Here is a 26,135-nt window from a genome sequence, read left to right as displayed (position 1 = left end):
GAATGTAATTGCTGATTAGTAAAGCTAAGGATAGGATTTGAGGTCAGTGAAAGAAAGTCATTTATGTAGAGAAGGAAGAGAACAAGTGAAAGTACAGAGCCTTTGAGATACTTCAGTATTGGCAGATAAGCCTGAGGAGAAGAAACCATCTACTATGACATGCAGGGAATAACCAGAGAGGAAAGTAACAACCCAACTGGAAAGAATGAAAAATAGACCATAAAATAGTAGCTTGGTAAGCAAAACTCTCTGTCAAACCCAATCAAAATTGATTTTTCTGGCATTTCCAGATGTCTGGAAGTGTCAATACATGGAACCATATCTTGACATTTTGAGAAATCATATGAGTTTCTCTAAACCTTTCCATGGCTTATGTCCACAGGTCAACAATGGAATTAATAGTTTCATGGTTGACTTTTATACAACATACTTTTTTTTTTTTTAATGAACTGAATACAGGCCTGTTGGAGCATAAATTTTTAGTATAATAAAAGTACTAAAGGGAACGTGAAAGGTATTGAAAAATGAAAAAGAAAAAAAAGTATTAGTCAGAATTATGAAGAAATCTCAAGCATGAATGAAATCAGTTATTCAAGAAATGTCCTCTAAGGAAACTCAATTTTCAATGCTAAACCACAATATAAAATAAGGCAATCAATTGCAACAAAATGTTTGTAAGTAAACATCATTCAAGGATAACCTAATACCGTACCTGCATTTGGATAACAAAGGACAAATGATGACGTGTTCTTTGCAATAACTTTTATAAATGGCCTCATTTCTTGTGCCCCCAAAGCACAGTTTAATCCAATACTGAAATAAAAATATACAGGATTTTAAGTATACAAATATTACACAATCTAAAATGGAAAATAAATACTTAACACTTTGAAGTGAATCCAGTGATATTCGCTCAGTGAGTAGTTTATTAGGAACATCTCTGGACTTAGATGTTGTCATCAACTACTCTCTGATGACATTACAACCTACAACTTTGCAACATGAACATCAAGCAACATTTTACAGTATTTTCAGTAAAGAACAGATGTAGTTCTTTACTGAAAATACTGTATATATACAGTATATATTCTTAAGTATAAGAAGAGTATATACTGTAAGAAGCATATACCACAATTCATATATAACAGATTTTGTATATATAAAATAATGCAGATTTTGTATATATGATATGACTGTGGACACCAGAAGTACAAGTGCACCAACAATAATCACGATTGGGTATTAATAAACAATGCCATCAAAAGTTTACCAAGAATAATCCATAAGCAACAAGACAGAAGGATATACATAGCTAGAAAAGAGGGCTGCATTTACCATAAGGTGCAAGCTGGAGCCTCACTCTCTCTCTGTGGGGCCACATTTAAAACCTTACATTTGAACAAACATTTAAAAATTTGAGAAAAAAAATCTTCTATATTGTCAGTAAAGTGAAAGAACATAAAGTTGTCTTGTTCCATTACACCGATATGAAGAATAAAAGACAGCAAATTTACTATTAGTAAATAGATTCATTGCAAAGACTGGTCTGTGGTCATTTCAGGGTTGATTATTTTTCGCACATGTGAAATTTGTTTTATTTTTGGGAAGAGACGCAATAAATAAATTGTGCAGCAAAAAAAGGGTCAAATATCTCCTGATAAAATATCAAATATTTTATCAGGAGGAGAGGAAAGTGAAAATGAACAACATCAAAATAATGTGGAAAACATAGAAGAAGAGAAAAAAGTAAATGAAACAAATCAAGAGGATTCTGAAGAAAATTTTCAATCGGAGTCTGCAAGCAAGCTATCGCTTATCCTACCGATATAGCAGAATGGCCAATTAGTATTAATGAACATATTTTATCAAGCATATTTTAATAAATATACCTCAGAATGTTAGTAAAATCAAAAAAAAATAAATAAATAAATACGCAGATCGCAATAGAATACATGTCAGAAATGTAAATGAATCACATTTTTACTGTAAAAAGGGGAACAGAACAAAAGAGAAACGAGAGTGGTAATTTTTTCAGAACCCAGCAAAGCAATTTACTGTTTTGTTTGTAAATTGTTTTGTAAGTCAAATAATAGATTCATGAGGGGTTTTAATGGCTGGAGAAATATAACACAAACCTTATGTGATCACGAGCATTCTACTGAGCATGTACAAGTGATGTGCACATATCGCAAAAGAAAACCAAATCCTGTAAATAGTCGAATTGATGAAACAAATACAGTCTAAGAATTTGTTGTTTCAAGGATACTTGCAACATAAGACTGAATGATATAATCACGTAATCACAAGAAAGATATTTATTTAACCAAATATTTCAGTCTGGAAATAGCAGACCATTGTTAGTGGTATTACAAGAACAGTTTGTTAAAATTAGAACACGCCGCGTGATGTTATATCACTAAGTATGAAACGGAATATTTTGAAGTAGAAACATGATTGAATTTGCTCTTAAAAAAAAAATTTTAAAAAATAAAAAATAAATAAAATAAAATTTAATTAATGGGTAATCTTGATTAGACTTTCCCAGATTTTTGATATAAATATACAGCCATTACGATTCAGGTTGGGGCGATGGAGCGAGGCCTCTTTTACATATTATGTCTGTTTTGCCAAGAATACAAGTGTGCTTTTGCTTGATATGGTTGTTCTTGTTAAATCTTGATTTAACAAGAACAACCATATTCTATCAGCATGGCTGATATCCAATAAGATGGCATGGCGGAACGTGTTTCTAGCTGAGTGGCGCAAATCGAAGAAGTTGAGCATGAGATGACGCCATTGTTTCGAGTTTCGGCCTGGTTCTAACTGATGAGAAGGCAGCAAAGGATTCCCTTTGAAGATAATTTGTGTTAAAAGCAGCGTCACGAAAAGTTCATAGTTCGTAAGCCCAGAGGAAACAAAGGAAAAAAATCAGGACAAGCATGTGACTCCACGTGGCGGCAGATCACCGTAAAACGGGACAATCCATAACAAAGAACAGATGGAAAGATCAAGAAATCGTCTAACAAGGTGGTAACATACAAAATCTTCATTTTTTGTATTATCTATTAGTGATGAGTGTAAAAAAAATGGACAGAGATTAGAAAAGAAGATAGTGAGAATTTAGAGACAGTTTCATGTGTTAAGTTGATTGAATTGGACTGGTAGTCTACGTTCTTAGATTGTTTAAACCCTAGTTAATGTGTATGGGTCGTTAGTAGCACTAATTTAATTTGATATTGGGAACCATGTTTGTGATTTAGATGAATCATGAGAGTGTATAAATAACATGTCTGTTTGATTACCACTGCCTTGCTTTACCTGTTTTTTAGTATTGATCTTAGCTTTGAATATATGTGTTAGTCATATTGATCTAGTAGTCTGAGAGCATGAGAGCATGCAACACTTAGTTGAAGTGTTGCATGCTCTTTGTTAGCAAGTGAATTGATCTTTGTTAGCAAGTTTTATTTAGAATTTGAACTAGTGTTTTATGATGAATGTGTACTTATTTAACCTAGAGATGTAAGATTAGAGTATTTTGATAATTAGAATGTTCCTTATTGTTTAGCTAGTAAATTAGAATGTTGATATGACATATCTTTGATGTGTGGAAGCTTAATGTGTGTAATCTTGATAATTAATAAACATGTTTTTCCTATGTAAGTCTGCTGTCTGAGCATGACATTGAAATTACCACTCGCTACAGTTCGAACCTATGAATAAGGGGAAATTAAAGAAGGTTTAGAAAGTTTAGGTCATGACTGCAATGTTGAAGTTTCTATAGGCACTTAATGCTTTAATAAGATTAGGTAATACTTAAACTCTGGGAAGGTTTCTTTGTACAAGAACTCTTCTGTACTAGGACTCTGGCTGGCGCAGCTAAAATAAATAAATTTTGTCAGCGTTCCGAATAGAGAAGCAGCCCCAGAGAGATAGGTTAGCGATTTCAGGCTTAGTTGGTACGACAAGGATTTAAGATAGAAAATTAACAAGAAAGTGACGCCACGCAAAAAGAAGAAAAAAGGAAGTTATAACACTGGTCACCTTTCTCTTTACATACCCTCCACAGCATTTTCTTCTTCTGCAGATCGTGTTTAATGATATTACTCATCCATTTAACTCCTACCTGATTAATATTGCTTTCTTTAGACAACCCTCACTGATATCCCATCTAATCTCACAGCTGTATTTACACTGAGATTCTGCAATATCATAAGGACCTCCAATTCATCCACTTCAGTTCCCACATTAGTATCTGTCATATATGTTAAAATAGTAACCTCACTAGGAAGATATATGCTTGCAGAGTGGTCACTCAGTAACTCAACTATTTTATCCACATCCATCTTCTAGTGACCATCATTACTCATTAAGGTTAATATTCCATAGTCATTCTTCTTATTACTTACCACATAATGAAAGAACTCCTTGGGATTTCCTTGGGCCTGCTCATCTAAATTCTTCTCATAATCTGATTTTGCCTTCCTTGCCATGCTGGTCACCATTCTTGCCTGAACCTTGTACTGTTCATTAGTTTGCTGGTCATCTTTCTCTTTATATATTCCACAGCATTTTTTTTTCTGCAGTTCGTGCTTAATGACATAACTCATCCATCTTACTTCTAAACGATTAACCCTCCTTAACCGAGGTATACAATTTAATACTGCTTCCTCTAGATGACCCTTAACTATATCCCATGCACTACTAACGTCCTTACCCTGCAGTGCTTTATGCCATGATACAGATTTAAGCTTCTTCCTAAGCATGTCATAATCACCTGCCTTGTAGTTCCACAAATATCCCTTCTTGATAGACTATTCCTCATATTTTACAATTTCCCAAGTCAAGACCGCATGGTCACTTTCCCCAATTGGTGTCAATGTTGTCAACTTGGTTATGGATAGCTCTTCGGCTCCTATGACCAGGTCCAATACTCCCACCCCGATTCCCCTCGATCACATGCTGCCTTAAGTAATTATCTCTCAGCAGGTGTATAAATTCTATTTCCTTTCTGCCATGTGATCTTTCTTCCTTCCAGTCTATATCTCCATAGTTGAAATCCCCCATAATAATCACTTGACCTGTATTCATTGTACTAATTTGGCGATGCATGTCTTCCAGATCATCTGTGGAATTCCCTGGCCTACAGCAATAACTAACTGTATATTTGTCTTACTAGTCTTAATCTCACACTAGATTGCTTCAAATGAACAGCCACCCTTCCCACCTGTCTCCTATTCCTTTTGGATGCAATTCACCTGCTATCATCACCAGTGCTCCTTCCCCCCCCCCCAATCCTATCTTCTCTGTCTTCCCTGAAAATACTAAACCCTCCATATTCAATCCCTGACTACATCATCTGCTGTTAGCCAAGTCTCAGTAATGAATATAACTTTTGGTGAGGTTGCACTAATCAATGCCAAAACTTGTCCCTCTTGTTCCTGATACTGCTGGCATTAGTATATAAAAACGGCAACATCCCTTTATTCCCCCACTCACCTTTACTTTCTGAATTGACTTACCTATTCAATATTTTTGCTTGAGAGACTAAATTTCTCACATTCTCACACTCACTCACTTGGTTGCCTTCACACAAACTCACTTGCTTCCACCCTAATTGCTTGTTTCCCTGAATTTGCACGTCAGCATGCTCGGTGAACAAAGCTCTCTCCAGACATCTAACACCAAAACCATTCAGATGCGTTCCATCCACTTGTACAAATTCCATCAAACAGAGACTATAGATCCACAAATTCTACATCATTTCTTTTGCACAATTCTATGTATACACTCATTGGCTATCAATGCCTTCCTCCTCAATTTGTCTCTATCATAGCGTGGTAGGAGACTTACAATCTTCATCTTCTCGCTCTTCAGTTTTGCCTCTTCTAACAACTCCTTTACATCCTCCCTCATAGAATAATTTTTGCCTCTCAAATCATTAGTACCATTAAAGACAATAATTTCCTTCAACTTATCTTTCTGCATCTGGATGGCATGGCTAATATTGTGAATTTTTACACCGGAAAACACAATTTTGAAATACTTTCGTTAAGTACTCCCCTGATTATTGAGTCTCCATACATAATTATCTTGTTTTTCTTGTTTGCTCGGTCGGTCTTTATTGTTCTTTCAGATCACCTGCTTCTTTCTTTTTTCAGCCCTGCCTTAACTCTTATCACTTCTGCAGTTTTCAATTTCGTGCTTTACCCTATGAAGGATAACATTTAAGCGCACTATTTCTTTGTTGATCAATTTCATTCTCGTCTATTTCCACAGCTGCACATGAGATATTATTAATATCATCTTCCATCTTATTGTCAGTATTTGTTGCGTTCTCATCACCTAACAATTATTTTTAGGTATGTTACCCAACTTCAGACATTACAAAAACAATTCTCAAGTTCATCAGTATTACACAACATAATTCCTTATATTTAGATGAGGTAGTATAGTATTAAAAAAATTAGAATTATCTTTGGAGATAAAAATGTTCAGAGGGCAAAGCTATGATAATGCTGCTTGATATGAAAGGTATCTATACAGGTTTACAAGCTAGGCTGAAAAAACATAGTCCCTCTGCACATTACATACCATGTTCTAGTGATTCTTTCAATTTAATTGGCAACTATGCCATGGAATCTTGTCTGGAAGCAGTGCAATATCATCTCATCTTCCTTTTACCCTCTTTTGTGGTGTTGATGGTTTATTAATCATCAGACCTCAAACCGTTCACAGGATAAGGTGGTCAGCCCTACACCCCAGTGTATCCTATGTCCTGTAGTGCTGAGTTCTCAAGGCCGGTTTGCCTGCTCTGCAGGATGAAAATCTCCAGGATAAACTGGGGAAAAAACCCTACTGTCTACACCCAAGGCAGGCTAACTTGGCTATGGCTTTGGAAGATCCTTCAGCTCCTCACGTCACTGATGGGAATCGAACCCAGGACACTCCTTCCCCAGGCATATGGATGCGAAGTGCATAGCCACTAGGCTAACTGTGCAGACATATGATAGTATCATAGGAATCGTCAGTACAAGATCACACAATGGCAATTAAACATTAACAGACAATTCTAAAAAAGCAGCTAATGTAAGATAACTATAAAAGGTCAGTCATTTCCTAACTTATTTAAAAATAAAATATAAGTAAAAAAATTACATATATTTAGACAATATAAAGTTAGGAAAGATTAGCTAGTTTAAAAAGTACTATTGCCCACAAAGGGGATAGACAGAGACTAACAGATTTTATTTTTTTTTTTTTTAATAAGTTAGGAAATTACTGACCTATGTTCTAGTTATCTTTTATAGTTATCTTACATTAGCTACTTAAATCAATTTTTAAAATTGCCTGTTAATGTTTAATTGCCATTCTGTGATCTTGTACTATGAATGTCTATGATACTTGAGCAAAAATTCAACACTAATAAAGTTTTTAGATGAGTTTTCCTCCAGTGTTATAATTAATTCTTTTCAATTTGCCAACTCACAGTATTTCATTACTGAAAAAAATACCTGATTTTCTGATATCATGTAGCTAAATTATATCAGATTTCATTAGCCAAATGATCGCAGTGGACTATGTAAACATTATTGCAGACGAAATCAATTCTTTCAAGTGGAGTATTTATTCATTTTATGACAGCAAGTTCTTATCAGACAATATGCCATGCTACATCTCACAATCTAGAAAAATGATTCTAGAAAAATTACAATACTTTCCCTTGCCTCATTTGTTCGTATGTGTATTGTTTTCCTACCATGAGGTAATTAATTTCTTACATGCTCCATTGCATACAATACATATATTACATGTAACTTCTAAATAACTGATAACATTTATATTTACATTTTTATTTTTATATCTACATATTTTACACTATGTGATCCGAACATTATGAGTGATTTATATTACATTACAATGATTGTAAGTTGATCCCATTGGCAAAATTAAATAACTTTGGAAATCATTCAGGATAAGCCACTGTTTTGATGCTGGCCACCCATCTCCTCTCCTGAAGTGATGATGTGTTGTACTGGGGGGGGGGACATCCAGATTGAGTCCAGTAGCTGACAGTCAGAAAGTAAATGATTAACAATCTTGAAGGTGTGGACAAAAGATGCAAAATGGTGATTCCATAATATGGAATTTTCCATGTCCCATTAGTAGCATGGTTAAACGTGGAGAGATGGCATATAGCTTTAGCCAGAGTCTGCTTCAGATACTTGGCACGAATTCTTTTGTTGTTAATCTGTTTTTAGATGTTTTCCATTCTTCTTTCCACAAGCTTAGACTTATTTCTTCTACACAGTGTTTTTATAACTGATTTTACATACTTTTGATAACTTATTTCTAACTTTGCACCTCCGTAGCACAATTGGAAGAATGATGGTACATTGTGCCCTTTGATTGGAATAGGCCTAAGTTCGATTCTTGTCGTGATGAGAGGAATCTTTATGTGGACTTTTTCAATCAAAGGTGGGTTAACCTATCTCATACGGAGAAAGCAGGGTTTTTTCCTCCCAGAAACTCCGGTTTTTCATCCCGCATACAGACAAATCGGCCCTTCAGAACACATGCAATTTACAGACAAAAAATACTAGTTGTAGTGGTGGTGGGCGGTAGATGGAGATGATTGGTAGTAGAGGTGGAGACAGTTGTATAGTAGGTGTCCTCCCGTGATGAGTCTTCAGACTCCTTGGAGGTGTCACGAATAATAATAATAATAATAACTTATTTCAATTACAGCTGCTTCTTTAGCCACCTAATCAGCTCTCTCATTTCCTGTTACTCCAGTATGCACCTCACCCAGCAGAAGTTAATTTCCCATGCCTCTAGACTGAGATTCCTCACCAGATTTTGTGTCTGGTCAATTAACACTAGATGGCTGTTCTGATATTTTATGCCATCGACAGTGCTTCTACTGTCACTGTAAATTATTCAGCTCTAATTCCCAGAGGTATGTGAGTGAATAACCTATAACAAGTTGTTCTACTTGATTGTTTGAACATAAGGGATGCAGTCTAAAACAGCATTCTTGTATAATGGACTGTTTGTAATATACTGTGAGGGAAAAACCAACATTTCCTTCTATTTTACTCCCATTAGCGTATATGTGGTATTTCTCACTTTCAGTGTTTTCCTTCTCTTTAATATATGTTTTCTTTGCTGGGCGAGGCCACTTACTGTAGTGAAGTGGAAATTTGCAGTGTTTGGATCAGTGTTGGTATTTTCATTATATCTTCTTTGAATTCATATATAAGACAGGCTCTTGCATCTTCAGGCGGATCGATATTAGACCAGTAATAACACAAGCGCCTCGAAAGATATTGTCTTGTATTCTTATTCATATGGCTATAAGGTGTTGAACTCTAACTTATGTGGGTTTTTCTTAGATATCCAAGTCCATCTTTCCAAGCAGGTGCTTCGTACAATATTTAATGGTACTATAACTCCAGTATATACTGTTTTTAGTGCTCTTGCCTAGTCCGCAGTTTATCCTTGCTGACTTAGATAGAAGGTTTACAATTTGTAAGCTTTTCAAGAAACATACAAGATGTGCTTATTGAAGTTTGTTGTCTATTGTTACTCATAGATATTTTATCTCACTGACAACTCTAGAACTTCCCCATTTCAGAAGACCATTATAGGTTGTTTTGATTGTTTATATGAGATGTGGAGTACTTTAGACTTGGTGCTATTTCAAGAAAGTTTCTTCTGAGATGCCCACTCCTCAGTTTAAAAAAGTTCTTCAGTGGCGGCTACTTCTATGTGTAAGCAACTGCATTCCCAAATCATTATCGCATCATCCGCAAAAGCTATGACTTTGGTTTTAGTTGTTAAGTCTTGATAATGAGTATTACTAGATGTTCCAGAAACCTGGTTCACAGCAAGACCCTTGCAGTCAGCCTCGTTTGACTTCTTTCATTACAGTTGTGGTTTGCAAAGTCATGATTACTCTTCTGTCTGCGAAATAATTTTTTGTGGTGGAGTAGGTTTTTGTTGAACACATGAATTTTCTTAATTGAGTAATTATACTGACCACCATGCAGCATCGAAGGCATCTTGCACATCACATGAAATGAATAATATGTCATTTTTTGCTGTAGACTCTTGCATGAACTTTTTTACTTCCACAATAGTATCTACAGTACTTGATTGAGGTCTAAATGCTTACTCATTGCTGCTCAATAGGTTTCTTGAATAAACAAAATGCATTATTCGGTTTATTAGAAGTTTCTCTAGTACCTTACCAGCAACATTTATGAGACTAATTGGCCTATATTTACTAATTTCATCACTTACTTTCCTGGTTTTATTAGTATAATTTTAGAGCATTTCCATAATAAGGGAAATCAACCTTTCTTGAGGCATTTGTTGTAAACTATTGTTATAACTTCAGAGAATTTAAGAAATGTTTTTAGGAGTATGTCACTAATTATCCCATCCTCTTCGGCAGTTTTTCTTGAATCCATTGATCTTAATATTAATTCAATTTCATTATATATAAATAACTTGTTGTTATGAGTATTTATATCTGTTTCCATTCTTTGTCTGATATTTTATGAATTTCCTCATCTGCTGATTGGCACCATCAGGAATAAACTTGTTTATCATAATAAATTAAGTTTCTGTTAGGTTTTTAGTATAAGAGCCATCTGTTTTTTTTAATAGCGGATAATATGGGTGTTGTTTTATTTTTGCTTGCTTGTAATTTATATATACAGTTCCAAGGATATGATGAAGTCAACACAGTGCAAAATTTTTTCCATGATTCTATTTTTGCATTTGTCATTTTGGATTGATGTATTTGTCTTTGTAATAATTCTGTCATCTACTTGGCCTTAAAATAATTAATTGTTGTAGATTTGTCTACATGCATTAACACGTTTTCTTAAGAATGTTAGTTCATTTTTACCACGGTACTGATTTTTTTGCCATCGATCTTTAGCTTCTCGGGTATTCTGAGTATCTAGTCGCAGGATTTTTTCACACACAAGGAAGTCTAGTTCTGCTTGTGCTGATGCTCAGATAGCTAAGTTCTCATCTAGGTTAAACTGTTGTTCGCTGGTGACAGTGAAATGTTCTGAGGTTATACAAATTCTCCTTATAAATCCTTTGCGAATTATCTAGGGTTGGTTTTCTTCACAATGTATTTAAAGTTACTGCATTGGTTTGACTCATGTATTCTGTTCAAATTTCTGTTGCTAATGATGAAACTTAATATGTCATTATCATCATCAAATTCCTGCCATGTACCCTCAAGGGGTGTACAGGATATGATAGTACCACATGAAAAAATTACATCATTACTAACATCCTATCTAAAATTTTCCTGCAAATCAGTCTGTTACTTGTCAAGACTCCAACATTATCAGATCTTATATTTCTATCATCTAAGGCACTTTGTACCGTATCAATCCACCTATATCTTGGTCTTCCTCTAGGTTGTTTTCCTGCCAACCTGGCAGAGAACACTTGCTTTGCTAATCTTTCCTCATCCATTCTGTTTAAGTGACCTGAGATTAGCTCTGCTAACGCATTCCTGGATGCTGACAATGTCAAGTTCTTTCCTAATATCCTCGTTTTTAATATGATATTGCCAATGATGCCATCTGTTCACACCTGTAATCTTTCTGAGGACTCTCATATCTGTGGTCTCTAGTCTTTGGTCAAGTGTTTTACTTCTGACCCAGCTCTCAGATCCATAAGTTAAAACTGGTTTGAACACTGTCTTGTATACAGGCTAATTTAGTGTCTGACTAATTTCTCTCTTATGCCATATGAATTTATTCAATTGACTTCCCACCATATTATCAGCTTTGCTGATTCTGTTGTCTATTTCTATATTGAATTTACCATCTTCACTAAAAATCGTGCCTAAGTAGCTGAAATGTTTTGCTTGTTCCACAGGTTCTCTATTCACAACACAGCTGACATTTTCAATGATTCTGCCTATTTTCATTGTCTTTGTCTTTTTATTGCTGACCTTCATACTATATCTATTAAAATAGTTATTCAATTTAGTCAGAGAATTTTGCAGACTTGTAGCAGATTTATTTAGAAGTATAACATCATCCGCATAAAGCAAAGAGCTGACATTAACATCTCCAATTTTGATATCATGTTTAATACCACTTTCCTTCATAATGTGATCCATTTAGATAATGAATAACAGAGGGGATAATGTACATCCTTCTCTCACACCAGATTTAACATCAAACCATCTTCCTGCACTTCCTTCAATTCTAACTGCTGACTTACAACTCAAATAAAGACTAAGTATTGCTTGATATAATGACCCATTGACACCATATAACTGCAGCGTATTGAATAGCTTCTCTCTTGGCACCTTGTCATATGCTTTTCCCAAATCGATAAAACTTAAATACAGATCTTTGTTATATTCCCATGCTTTCTCTACTATTTGTCGTAAAGTGAAGATCTGATCCTGACAGCCTCTATTTGGCCTGAATCCAGCTTGTTCTTCACCACCTTGCATAGATCTTGCCAGGAACACTTAGTAGAGAAATACCTCTGTAATTCTCATATTCAGTTTTAATTTCCTTTTTGATATATGGGTACTATGAGAGCTCTACTCCAATCACCGGGAATTCGTCCCTCTGTCCATGCTTTCTGAACTATGCAGTGCAGCCACTGTAAGACTTTTATACCACCATACTTCAGCATTTCTGGTCGAATATCATCTACTCCTGCTGCCTTTCCACATTTTAAGCCTTTGATGGCTTTTTCTACTTCAAGTATGGATACGTATTCCTGGCTGCATGCCTGGTCAGTGTTTTTTACCACCGTGCTGTCATCACTGCTTGTTTCATTTAGCAGTTTTTCAAAGTAATTACTCCATACTTCAAGGATATCTTTTTCTTCTGTTTTCATGTCACCTTTATCATCTCTAACTCCTTTTACAGCACACTTTCCTCCATTCCTAAGCTTCTTCAACAACCTCCAGAATATTTTGCCACCTTCTTGATATTTATTTTCTATATTCTTGCCAAAGTTCTCCCATGACTTTTGTTTAGCTAGTTTTACACAGTGTTTAGCATTCTCGCGTTTGTCTCTGTATTCTCTAAGAGCACAAGCTGACTTATTTGCCAGGAAGTTTTGATATGCTTTCTTCTTTTCCTTCACTTCCTGTTTAACTTCCTGTATCCACCATAGAGTTCTAATTTTTCTATCCTTGCTGACAACTTCACCACATGCTTCTCTAGCTGAATCAATCAGGGCTTTCTTCAAGGCTTGCCACTGAATCTCCAAGGTTTGATTCCTGTTCTCAAACTCTTTCATTTTTTCTTCAATAATCTTTGTGTATTTTAGTCTACAGTTCACATCTGAGAGCAGATCAACTTTTATTCGCTTTAAAACTATCTTACATGTTATTCTTTTCAATATGAAATTCAACTTTATCCTGCTCAAGACTAAATAGTGATCATTTCCAATTTCAAATCCTCTGTACATTCTGGTGTCCTGCACCAGAGAAAAAACATCACTAACAACAATAACATAATCAATGAAACTTTTCTTATTCCTTGCCTCTTCTCTCCATATGAATTTGTGCACATTTTTATGTTGGAACATGGTGATAGTAATAACAAGTCCATGACTTGAGCAGAAATCCAACAGATATTTGCCATTATTATTAGCTTTGCTCTTTTCTCCAAATTTTCAAAAAATATTTTTGTATGTCTCACAGTCATTTCCTACTCTGCTAATTAGATCCCCAACAAGGACCAACTTTTCCTTTTTCATTGTGTCAGTTGCTTTTTCTAAACATCAAAAAATTCCTCCACTTCTACCTTAGTAGAATCTTCTGTGGGACCATAATCACAAATAAGTCTCATTGTCCAGTTACCCATTCTCATATTTGCCCACATTACTCTACTTGAGACTGTCTGCCATTCAAGAAGATTAGCCTTGTATTTTGTGTTGAATACTATGGCTACTCCTTCTTTTCCTTGATTGTCATTGCCTGAATATAACATTTTGTATTTATTGCTCAGAAAGATCTCACCAGTTTTTGTCTTTTTTGTTTCAGTCACCCCTATTATGTCAATCTGGTACTATTCTAATTCTTCAGCTAGTTCCATTTCTTTGCCATTCAGGCTTCTTATGTTGATAGTACCGATCTTTAACTCTGGTGATGTTGAGTTGGGGTGTGTTTTCAGATTTGTTCCAGTAGCTGACTTTTCGCTGTTCGCCCTGGTTCCCTGGTGAAAACAACGAGGGCCTTGTTTAACCGGGCGACGCCCTAGCCGGCATGAAATTTTGTCATGTTGTACCATTATTTTTTATTTTTTATATATATAAAAAAAAAATTAATATGTGATGATCAGATATAACCTTCTGATAAACTTTCTTCTTCCTCACATTTCCATCCAGAAATCTTTGATAAAGCAGAATCATTTGTTACTGTAAAGTCAATGAAGCTGCTTCTTCTGGTATTTTCAAATTAAGGAGTGTTAGAGTCGCCATTTAGTATGTGTAAGGAATATGATTCTAAAAACTCTTCCAGATTTGTACCCTGTATTGTTTGTGCTCTCATTAAACCATACAAGAATGGACATTGCTTATCCATTGCTAGGATTAAGGCGTAATTGATAGCAAATCCACGATGTTGCACAATTTTACTAAGTGGTATTTTATGTCACTGTGATAGTATAGATACAGACTCGCAACAAAAGTTTTGATTCCTAGTTATGTAATTTTGCCAAGTATTAAAATAGCAAGTCCTCACTACTGTACTGAGAAATTAATATTGCCTCAACTTCGGGGTTGACCACGAGTATTGCAGCTAGCTTTCTTTACTATCCTTTGGAAAATTATATAATTAGTTGGAAAGTCACATATTTTGTTGTTGATGTTGTAAGATTCTTGTATTAATGATGATCATATATTTCTTCTGCTTATGAATTCTGTTATATTATTTACAGCTTTGATAAACTATTGAAGATTTATTTAAAGTAGTGCTGTTTCTGATAACTTTATTATTTCTTTCCATAATCAATGTTTTGAATTCTGAGCTGTCTGTAGTAGTTGAATATCAGGCACTCTTTGCTTAGTGTCATGTCTCTTTTGCAGTTGTTTTGGGTTTTGGCATGCTTATGATGATTTTGGCAGTTTATAAAGTTCATCTTGGACTCATTTTGTGAGTCTTGATTTTGAGCTTGTATTCCTTAGAGCAAAATGGACAAGCCAATGATGGCAAAACTTATTGCAGTTAAAGCACTTACATAGTCTGCACAATGGCAAATTCTCCACAGTGACTTAACACTGATTTTCATTCATGATAATTTTTTGTGTAATCTTTGTATCCCAACAAAGAACTCTTCATTTTGTAAGCTTATTGAGTCAATTGCATTGTTTGTATCAATTTCACTGGGAATATCATATATAATTATCCTTAGAAGATATTTCTTACCGGGATTTGCTACTAATGTGCCTTTGAATTTCTTAGAGATTTCATTATGCAGTAAGTCAATGTTTGTCTTTTCTTTGGTTTCAATTAAGACTCACTATTATTAATACTTCTCTTTTTTTGTGACTCTGATTTTGCTTTTTTTTTTTGTATCCATTTTATCTTTTATGATGTTTTTAGTTTCTTCACTGTTTAAATGAACTACTGATATGATAATTAATTTGAAACAAGTTTTGTTATCCACTTCTACGGTTATTTTTATTGTGGTTTTTAACAGGTTGTGAATATAGCAGAGTTGGTTGATCTAAATTAGCCTTTACCCATTTTGTTGAGGTGAATTGAATACTTTTGAGGTTCCTTGAATACTTTTGTTTTGTTCTTCATTTTGTTGAATACTGTCATTAGTTTGCTCACTGCAGTTAGTATGCCCTATTTTTTAAATCAAACTCTCTCAAACTCAACTTCACAGTGTGCCACCATCTTAGTGTTTCTTTATAGTCAAGGTTATAATATTATGTTTCGATTTGTGTTCCTAAGTTTCGCTAAAGTACAACGTTTCAGAAAAATGTACTTACAGATTTGCAGCTTGTTCCTAGAAATTGCAATTCCAATGACTTGACCTTTAGAGGACTATTCCTTGACATTTGCAAAAATAATTTATTATACATATGAAATACCAGTGTTATGATTTTAGGAATAAAGTACAACAGTATAAGCTGCACTCACCACATTGGTTGAGAATGTGATATACTGATTAAAAAGGCCTCACATGTCTGTCCAGATAATGTACGTCCACTTTTATCGACAATTGTACCTGAAACCTTCAGAAAAAATTAATCTAAATTGGAAATTTTAATTCACATTGATATATTATTTGATATTCAATTATAAATAATAACAATAAAAAAGATTTAAATGCTTCACACAAACTGTTGTTCCGACCCTTTACAACAGATAAAATAAATAGAAATGCATCATTATAATACTAATTAATGACAGAAGTCACTCAGGTAAAAATTGTTTATTTGTAGAATTTTCGGCTTTGTTTCATAACCATTTTCAATACAGGAAGATAACCATAAAAAATAGAGAACAACAAATAAATTGAAAGCACGTGATATTATATGCGTTACTGACTGAAGAAGTATTTATCTGCATTAATAGATAAAGAATAAATTAAAATTAAAATAAAATAGTTAATAAAATATTTTTAAATTTAAACAATTAATTAATTACTGTTTATGAAACACATGAATGGTGAGTATTAGCTAGGATTACTTCCCAAAATTCAGAAATTTTAAGGCAATGTTTTTTTGTTAAGATTGGATTATGAATGTGTGCTTCACAGCTTACTTTGTACAGTCTTTCCAAAAGAAAATAGCTTTTGTGTAATACTTTGGTATTGTTCCAACTGAATTCTTTGTTTTGTAGATAAGGTGTGGCTTGCTAAACTGGATTTATTTAAAATATATTCTTGATATTCTTCAAGGTGAATTTGTGCCCCTAATAACATAAGCTGCAAGACATCTGGCCAGTAGAATAATGGGTGATAAGATTAGTGTCACTTTGCCATACTGTTTGAATTGTAGCTTATCTGTGTATACTCCAGATGATGACCTTATATGAAGGTCAGAACATCGGTAAATTAAAATAATTATTCTTGACACAGTAGTATCCCCATTAACTTTTATCAAAATTGAATCTATGGAGCTTCTGCTGAGAATTTTTCAGTAGTTTGTTACAGTGAGTGAGACTGTTATGATATGTCTTCAATATTAGGAGTTGACTGTATATAGTCAGTTACTACTTCAACCTGGAGAACAGAAGATGTAGATGGTACAGTAGTAAATTAGCTGAAATGAACAAAGGACAAGTAATCACTAGGAAGACTACCTATATCAACAAAGATTTTAAGGAAGAGAGTGGTGTGCATGTGAGGAAGGGGGAAGAAATTATGCTGCTACTGAGAAATAGAGAAATAATTACCTAACACAGCAGACAGAAGATTTTGGGTTAAAAAGTGCTGAATTGGCTGATGGTATCAGAAGTCAAGTCCAGAACCAAAGTAGCCACTCCAAATGAGGAGAGTGATCATGAAGCCTGATTCTAAGTATTTAGAACATCTAGTTAAGAACAGTTATGAACAACAAGAGAGTGGGTGATTATGACAAAATAAGGACATCACTAGGTGTAGTATCGTAACATAATACTGCTCCTAGCTACAAGGAAGGGATATTTGCAATGCACAGAAAGTGTACATGGAGTGTTTGAAAGAAGCAACAGCAGCATAACTAGAAGTAGGTTAAATCACAGAAATTTAATGGGTTGATATTGCATGATAATGCAAAAATGGAAAATGTAGAGAGAACATAAAGAGCTACATAATCAGCAGCAACAAAAAAAAAAGTCACTATGGACAAGGAAGGCTGATCAGAACAGAGCAATATTTAGCAAAGCAGAAGAAAAGAAATCTCAAAAATTTGTTGCTCTCTGCAGAAATAAAAGAAAGAATGATTATGAACGTATAAAATTAATGAATGTAAATAGTAATAAGGTAAAGTAGAAGATAATGAAATATGTGCCCTCCCTCGATGAGTCTTTGGACTCCCTGGAGGTGTCTAATAATAATAATAACGAATTACAGTGCGTCCAGATAAAGATAATGCAGTGACTCAAATGACAGAGATAGATGAACTAGGTGCTCACACAGGATATTACTCCCAATAAAAATCTGCAATGTGTGCATAGACATATTATACACTATTTGGGGGGGGGGGGGGTAACTGCTTTCTGAAACTGGGTCATGCCTTTGAAAGTCATCTCCCTTCTTGTAGGAGGTAGGTTTGAATAATATAAGCACGTAAACACAAGAAAGATATTTAATTACGAAGTAGGTTTGATTAACAAATGCAATACCATGATACTGAAGATCATTATACAGGTATGCAATAAAATACTGCATAAAAATCCATTAAGCAAATTCATAGGAAATGGGGTGAACATGAATATAACATACTGCTTGGAAAGAAGTCAACAAACACCATAGTATGAAGAAAAAAACAGCCATAGTGCCCACCTTTATAAGATATAGGCCCTCCTTTCACTGTGATGAATGCAGCAATTCTATGGGACACACTTTCCACAAGAGTATGATAGTGATCAATTGGAATTTTGGACCATTCTTCCTTAAGGCATATAATGAGGTGGGATAGACATTCCTTGACCTCACCTGACACTCCAGGGCTCTGTGGAGGCCAATCAAATGTGGTAACATTCATGTCCACAAACCACGCAATTGCAGCAGCCTTATGACACAGGGCACTGATTTCTACAGAAGAGACAATGGTCACTTCTGTAGAAATGCCACAAATTAGGAAGCATTGCAATGTCCACAATGTTCAGATACCTCTTGGAATTCAATGATTGTGGCACCACAAACAGAGATCCTGAAGCCAAACCAGGAAAAACAGGACGATACCATCACACCACCACCTGTGAATTTCAAAGTTGGGGTTACAAACTCTGGTAAGAGATATTCACAGGGCATCTGACACACCCATCCATCTGCTCAGTTTAGGATGTAGCATGATTTGTAACACAGCTTTCCAAGCTCCCACATTCTACTGTACACACTCTTTGCATCACTGGAGACAATGCTGCATGTTGGTTTAGGTAATGTGAGGCTTGCATATTGCAGTCCTACCATGGAACCCACATTGTGAGTCTTTGTTCTAAATGTTTTTGTGAAGATTTGTGTTCCAGTTGATGCCTGAAACTCTGCATTTAATGTGTTGGCCGACAAATGATGATTTTACATATTGTCCTTCATAGCACCCTATGATTGCATTCAGTGAGTGTGGTGGGTCATCCACTGTGGCTAGCACCTGCAGCTGACTTTGTGCACTTCCAAGTCAGTATGGTATGTCTGACTGTTGACCTGGAATGGCCCAATTTGTCAACCATTTGCCAAACATACAGATCTGCTACACAGCATCCTATCACAAACTCTGTCAAACTTTGTCAGTTCCCTTCTTGCAGCTATTTCACCTGGATACAGTTGAAATGACTTGGGAATATCATACTCCTCCAATTTATATTGACTACAAACACATGACACGTTACATGTCATAAATGCACCTTGCCCATGGAGATGTCCATTGACTTCTTTAAAACAGTGTATATAAGGTCATATCTCAAAGTCATGAATATTTTTGAATATCTTTTATATACAATACATCATTATACAATAATGAAAACATTATTGTATAATGTTTTAAATAATAGCTTCACATATGTAAGAGAAAACTAAACAGAATTTATTACTTCTATATATTTTGCTCACTATGTCATCAGCATTATTCAGGGAGAAGACAGAATAATTGGCTAAAACATTTAAATTATGAACATAAGAACATGCCATATAGCATGTGTATAATATCATGTGTCAAGGTTACAGCTGTACAAGTAGGAGGAAATACTATCCGAGTTCAAAGTAGTAGGTATAGATGTATAATAATTATAAACAATTAATAGCAATCACTTCCCAAAACTTACAGGAAGGCATACTATGTCCAATTAAAACTGGAATGGTGGCATGCATGATTTCCATGCATGGTGGCATGCATGGAAAGGATTTCATGCAATTCAAAACAGACAATCAAATTTGAACCTACTGTAGCATAGCATCTTGGTTTGGTTCCAGTGAAGTCTGTACCTAGTATCAATGAAATGAGAAGGAATGCCTGAAGCTTCAAAATCCAAAAATCTTATATAATCTTGATGTTCTTGGATTCTAATAATAGCAGAATGGCCAGTCAGTCCAAAGTAACAAAGATGACAAGAGCAGGTTATTTGATAAACACCAGGTCAGGACCGAGGTGATAATGTATCTATGAGAGGTGGAAAGAAAGATGACAACTTCTAGGATGGTTTGAAAGTGGTATACAGATTATCTCTATGAAGAGTCCTTGGAATTTCTTCAGATGTTCCTTTATGTTAGAGTATGAGGATCCTTTTATCGTCAGATTGTTGCAGTGTGGGAGAGGGGTGAAAATTATCAATTATTTTCTGTTTCAAAGTTATGCTGTATCCATTAAGTAATTGAGTAAGTTTTATTTTATTTAATTCTTCTAACAGAAGAAACTCAAAGAAACAAATTGTGCATGATCGGTGCACAAGGCTTTTGATAATACACATTTTTTTGTGAAGGATGATGACGTAATGATGTGTGCATTTATCTACCTGTAAAGAATGGCTTCCTGTAAACAGAAAATTCAATATTACTAGCAGAGTTACAATGCATTAAAGTATCCAAAAGGGAGATTTTAGATTTACATTCAATTAGATTTTAGTTTTTAGAAATTAGTTTCTAGACTTACATTCAAAATGTAAAATTGAATTTTACATTCAAAAAATTATTTGAAAATAGTTTTCGAAACTATTTTCAAAACTTCATTTATCACAATAAAGAATATAAAACCAAGATGTTTATAATCTTTATTGTGATCAATGAAGTTTTTTGAATAAATCAATGATATAAGCAATCACCAACACCAGCTATCATCCCTTCTCTTAAACTCATTCACACCTGGATGCATTTACTATTATCTCACAGTTGTATGAGAGAAAAATCTAATTCTCTCATTGCACGCACTCAACTTCATAATATGTGAGAAATGGGAGGAGACAAGCTTTATGTAACCTCATGTTTGGAATTACAGTTCTGATCTCTTTTCTTTTTAAATATTAAGTTTTTTTGGTTACTAAAGTAGTCAGCAGTATATCAGTAGTTAAAACCCAAAATAAACTAACCTAAATGTAGACAAAAAAGAGATGAGGAAAATATCACTTATTTGTTATTTTATCAAAGATAATCTCTGTCATCACTCAAGCAAAAAAAGAAAGCAATTTGCAGCAGTATATTATTAATATTAGTTAATTACATTATTCCTTAACTGTTTCTAATCAAGTTTTTCACTGAGTCTGGAAGCATCATATTAGATCTCCAGAGTTTCTGGACTATGAAAAAAATTAATAACAATACAAGAAAATAGATCAGAATAATATCCACGGTTTTTTTTTTTTTTACCTTTTTTACCCTTTCAAGATAATTAGTAGGGGTGCTTAAGGGTCAAAGCTGTATAACTGAGAGGAGACCTCCACATAGCCTTTAAAGGAATGCGGAGAACCGACCAGGGATTCTGACCTAATGTCCAATCCTCACCTTCTCGTGGTGCACCCTGTTGGGTATCTACTTTGATACTGAACGAACGAGAATGGGCTGGCAATTTGGGATTTAGCCGACCAAATTGTATTCTTATTGGTTAAACCAAAATAAAAAATGATGGTACAACATGACAAAATTTCATGCCGGCTGTGGGTCGCCCGGTTAAACAAGGCCCCCGTTGTTTTCGCCAGGGAACCAGGGCGAACAGCGAAAAGTCAGCTACTGGAACAAATCTGAAAACAAACCCCAACTCAACATCACCAGAGTTAAAGATCGGTACTATCAACGTAAGAAGCCTGAATGGCAAAGTAATGGAGCTAGCTGAGGAATTAGATAAGTACCAGATCGATATAATAGGGGTGACTGAAACAAAAAAGACCAAAACTGGTGAGATCTTTCTGAGCAATAAATACAAAATGTTATATTCAGGCAATGACAATCAAGGAAAAGAAGGAGTAGCCATAGTATTCAACACAAAATACGAGGCTAATCTTCTTGAATGGCAGTCAGTCTCAAGTAGAGTAATGTGGGCAAATATGAGAATGGGGAACTGGATAATGAGACTTATTTGTGCCTATGGTCCCACAGAAGGTTCTACTAAGGTAGAAGTGGAGGAATTTTTTGAGGCTTTAGAAAAAGCAACCGACACAATGAAAAAGGAAAAGTTGGTCCTTGTTGGGGATCTAAATAGTAGAGTAGGAAATGATTGTGAGACATACAAAATTATTTTGGGAAAATTTGGAGAAAAGAGCAAAGCTAATAATAATGACAAATATCTGTTGGATTTCTGCTCAGGACATGGACTGGTTATTACTAACACCATGTTCCAACATAAAAATGTGCACAAATTCACATGGAGAGAAGAGGCTAGGAATAAGAAAAGTCTCATTGACTATGTTATTGTTGATAGTGATGTTTTCTCCCTGGTGCAGGACACCAGAGTGTACAGAGGATTTGAAATTGGAAGTGATCACTATTTAGTCTTGAGCAGGATAAAATTGAATTTCATTTTGAAAAGAATAACATGTAAGAAAGTTTTAAAGCGAATAAAAGTTGAGCAGCTCTCAGATGTGAACTGTAGACTAAAATACAGAAATATTATTGAAAAGAAAATGAAAGAGTTTGAGAACAGGAATCAAACCTTGGAGATTCAGTGGCAAACTCTGAAGGAAACATTGATTGATTCTGCCAGTGAGGCATGTGATGAGGTTGTGTGCAAGGATAAAAAAATCAGAACTCCCTGGTGGACACAGGAAGTTAAAGAGGCAGTGAAGGAAAAGAAGAAAGCATATCAAAAGTTCCTGGCAAATAAGTCAGCTTTTACTCTTACAGAATACACAGACAAATGTAAGAAAGCTAAACAATGTGTAAAACTAGCTAAACAAAAGTCATGGGAGGACTTTGGCAAGAATATAGAAAATAAATATCAAGAAGGTGGCAAAATATTCTGGAGGTTGTTGAAGAAGCTTAGGAATGGAGGAAAGAGTGCTGTAAAAGGAGTTAGAGATGATAAAGGTGACATGAAAATGGGAGAAAAAGATATCCTTGAAATATGGAGTAATTACTTTGAAAAACTGCTAAATGAAACAAGCAGTGATGACAGCAGAGTGATAAAAAACACTGACCAGGCATGCAGTCAGGAATACATATCCATACTTGAAGTAGAAAAAGCCATCAAAGGCTTGAAATGCGGAAAGGCAGCAGGAGTAGATGATATTCGACCAGAAATGCTGAAGTATGGTGGTATAAGAGTCTTACAGTGGCTGCACTGCATAGTTCAGAAAGCCTGGACAGAGGGACGAATTCCCAATGATTGGAGTAGAGCTCTCATAGTACCCATATATAAAAAGGGAAATAAAACTGAATGTGAGAATTACAGAGGTATTTCCCTACTGAGTGTTCCTGTCAAAATCTATGCAAGTATACTTGAGAAACGGTTGAGAAGAATTGTGGAAGAAAAGCTTGGTGAAGAACAAGCTGGATTCAGGCCAAATAGAGGGTGTCAGGATCAGATCTTCACTTTACGACAAATAGTCGAGAAAGCATGGGAATATAACAAAGATCTGTATTTAAGTTTTGTCGATTTGGAAAAGGCATATGACAAGGTGCCAAGAGAGAAGCTATTAAATACGCTGCAGTTATATGGTGTCAATGGGTCATTATATCAAGCAATACTTAGTCTTTATTTGAGTTGTGAGTCAGCAGTTAGAATTGATGGAAGTACAGGAAGATGGTTTAATGTTAAATCTGGTGTGAGACAAGGATGTACATTATCCCCTCTGTTATTCATTATCTATATGGATCACATTATGAAGGAATGTGGTATTAAACCTGATATCAAAATTGGAGATGTTAATGTCAGCTCTTTGCTTTATGCGGATGATGTTATACTTCTAAATAAATCCGCTACAAGTCTGCAAGATTCTCTGACTAAATTGAATAGCTGTTGTAATAGATATGGTATGAAGTCAGCAATAAAAAGACAAAGACAATGAAAATAGGCAGAATCATTGAAAATGTCAACTGTGTTGTGAATGGAGAACCTGTGGAACAAGTAAAACATTTCAGCTACTTAGGCACAATTTTTACTGAAGATGGTAAACTAAATATAGAAATAGACAACAGAATCAGCAAAGCTGGTATCATGGGAAGTCAATTGAATAAATTCATATGGAATAAGAAAGAAATTAGTCGGAACACTAAATTAGCTGTATACAAGACTGTGTTCAAACCAATTTTAACTTATGGATCTGAGAGCTGGGTCAGAAGTAAAACACTTGACCAAAGACTAGAGACCGCAGATATGAGAGTCCTGAGAAAGATTAGAGGCGTGAACAAATGGCATCAATGGCAATATCATATTAAAAATGAGGATATTAGGAAAGAACTTGACATTGTCAGCATCCAGGAATGCGTTAGCAGAGCTAATCTCAGATGGTATGGTCACTTAAATAGAATGGGAGAGGAAAGATTAGCAAAACAAGTGTTCTCTGCCAGGTTGCCAGGAAAACGACCCAGAGGAAGACCAAGATATAGGTGGATTGATACGGCACAAAGTGCCTTAGATGATAGAAATATAAGATCTGATAATGTTGGAGTCTTGAGAAGTAATAGACTGATTTGAAGGAAAATTGTAGATAGGAAGTTAGTAATGATGTAATTTTTTCATGTAGTACTGTCATATCCTGTACACCCCTTGAGGGTACATGGCAGGAATTTGATGATGATGATGAGATAATTAGTATACTTATATAAGGATCAAAGCTGTATAACTGAGAGGAGACCTCCACATAGCCTTTAAAGGAATGCGGAGAGCCGACCAGGGCTTCTGACCTAATGTTCAATCCTCACCTTCTCGTGGTGTATCCTGTTGGGTATCTACTTGGATACTGTACGAACGAGGATGGGCTGGCAATTTGGGATTTAGCCGACCAAATTGTATTCTTATTGGTTAAACCAAAATAAAAAATGATGGTACAATATGACAAAATTTCATGCTGGCTGGGGCATCGCCCGGTTAAACAAGGCGCCCGTTGTTTTCACCAGGTAACCAGGGCGAACAGCAAAAAAGTCAGCTACTGGAACAAATCTGAAAACACACCCCAACTCAACATCACCAGAGATAAAGATCGGAACTATCAACATAAGAAGCCTGAATGGCAAAGAAATGGAACTAGTAGGAATTAGATAAGTACCAGATCGACATAATAGAGGTGACTGAAACAAAAAAGACAAAAACTGGTGAGATCTTTCTGAGCATTAAATATAAAATGTTATATTCAAGCAATGACAATCAAGGAAAAGAAGGAATAGCCATAGTATTCAACACAAAATATGAGGCTAATCTTCTTGAAAGGCAGGCAGTCTCAAGTAGAGTAATATGGGCAAATATGAGAATGGGAAACTGGACAATAAGACTTATTTGTGCCTATGGTCCCACAGAAAGTTCTACTAAAGTAGAACTGGAGGAATTTTTTGATGCTTTAGAAAAAGCAACTGACACAATGAAAAAGGAAAAGTTGATCCTTGTTGGGGATCAGCAGAGTAGGAAATAATTGTGAGACATACAAAAATATTTTGGGAAAATTTGGAGAAAAGAGCAAAGCTAATAATAATGGCAAATATCTGTTGGATTTCTGCTCAGGACATGGACTGGTTATTACTAACACCATGTTCCAACATAAAAATGTGCACAAATTCACATGGAGAGAAGAGGCTAGGAATAAGAAAAGTTTCACTGACTATGTTATTGTTGATAGTGATGTTTTCTCCCTGGTGCAGGACACCAGAATGTACAGAGGATTTGAAATTGGAAGTGATCACTATTTAGACTTGAGCAGGATAAAATTGAATTTCATATCGAAAAGAATGACATGTAAGAAAGTTTTAAAGCGAATAAAAGTTGAGCAGCTCTCAGATGTGAATTGTAGACTAAAATACACAATGATTATTGAAGAAAAAATGAAAGAGTTTGAGAAC

At 35.1% G+C, this 26,135-nt stretch overlaps 1 protein-coding gene across 3 annotated transcripts in view; it reads right to left on the bottom strand.

Moving 5' to 3' along the window:
* The window catches only part of LOC150101351 (methionine synthase-like), an 815,136-nt gene that overhangs the window by 579,764 nt on the left and 209,237 nt on the right, over window positions 1–26,135 (bottom strand). For all 3 annotated transcript variants that reach the window (XM_090400909.1, XM_090400910.1, XM_090400911.1), the window contains exons 10-11: window positions 16,157–16,251; window positions 713–813 (exon numbers count right to left, since the gene is read on the bottom strand). In XM_090400909.1, the coding sequence (XP_090257035.1) occupies window positions 713–813; window positions 16,157–16,251 (196 nt within the window). The remainder of the gene's footprint in view (window positions 1–712; window positions 814–16,156; window positions 16,252–26,135) is intronic.

This window comes from Typopeltis vanoorti, chromosome 11 (assembly GCF_054136105.1).
Source record: "Typopeltis vanoorti isolate ZY-2024b chromosome 11, IOZ_Tvanoo_1.0, whole genome shotgun sequence".
Classification (NCBI taxonomy): Eukaryota; Metazoa; Arthropoda; class Arachnida; order Uropygi; family Thelyphonidae; genus Typopeltis; species Typopeltis vanoorti.
The sequence above is the reverse complement of the archived record's forward strand: the minus strand, read 5'-3'. Positions and strand labels throughout refer to the sequence as shown.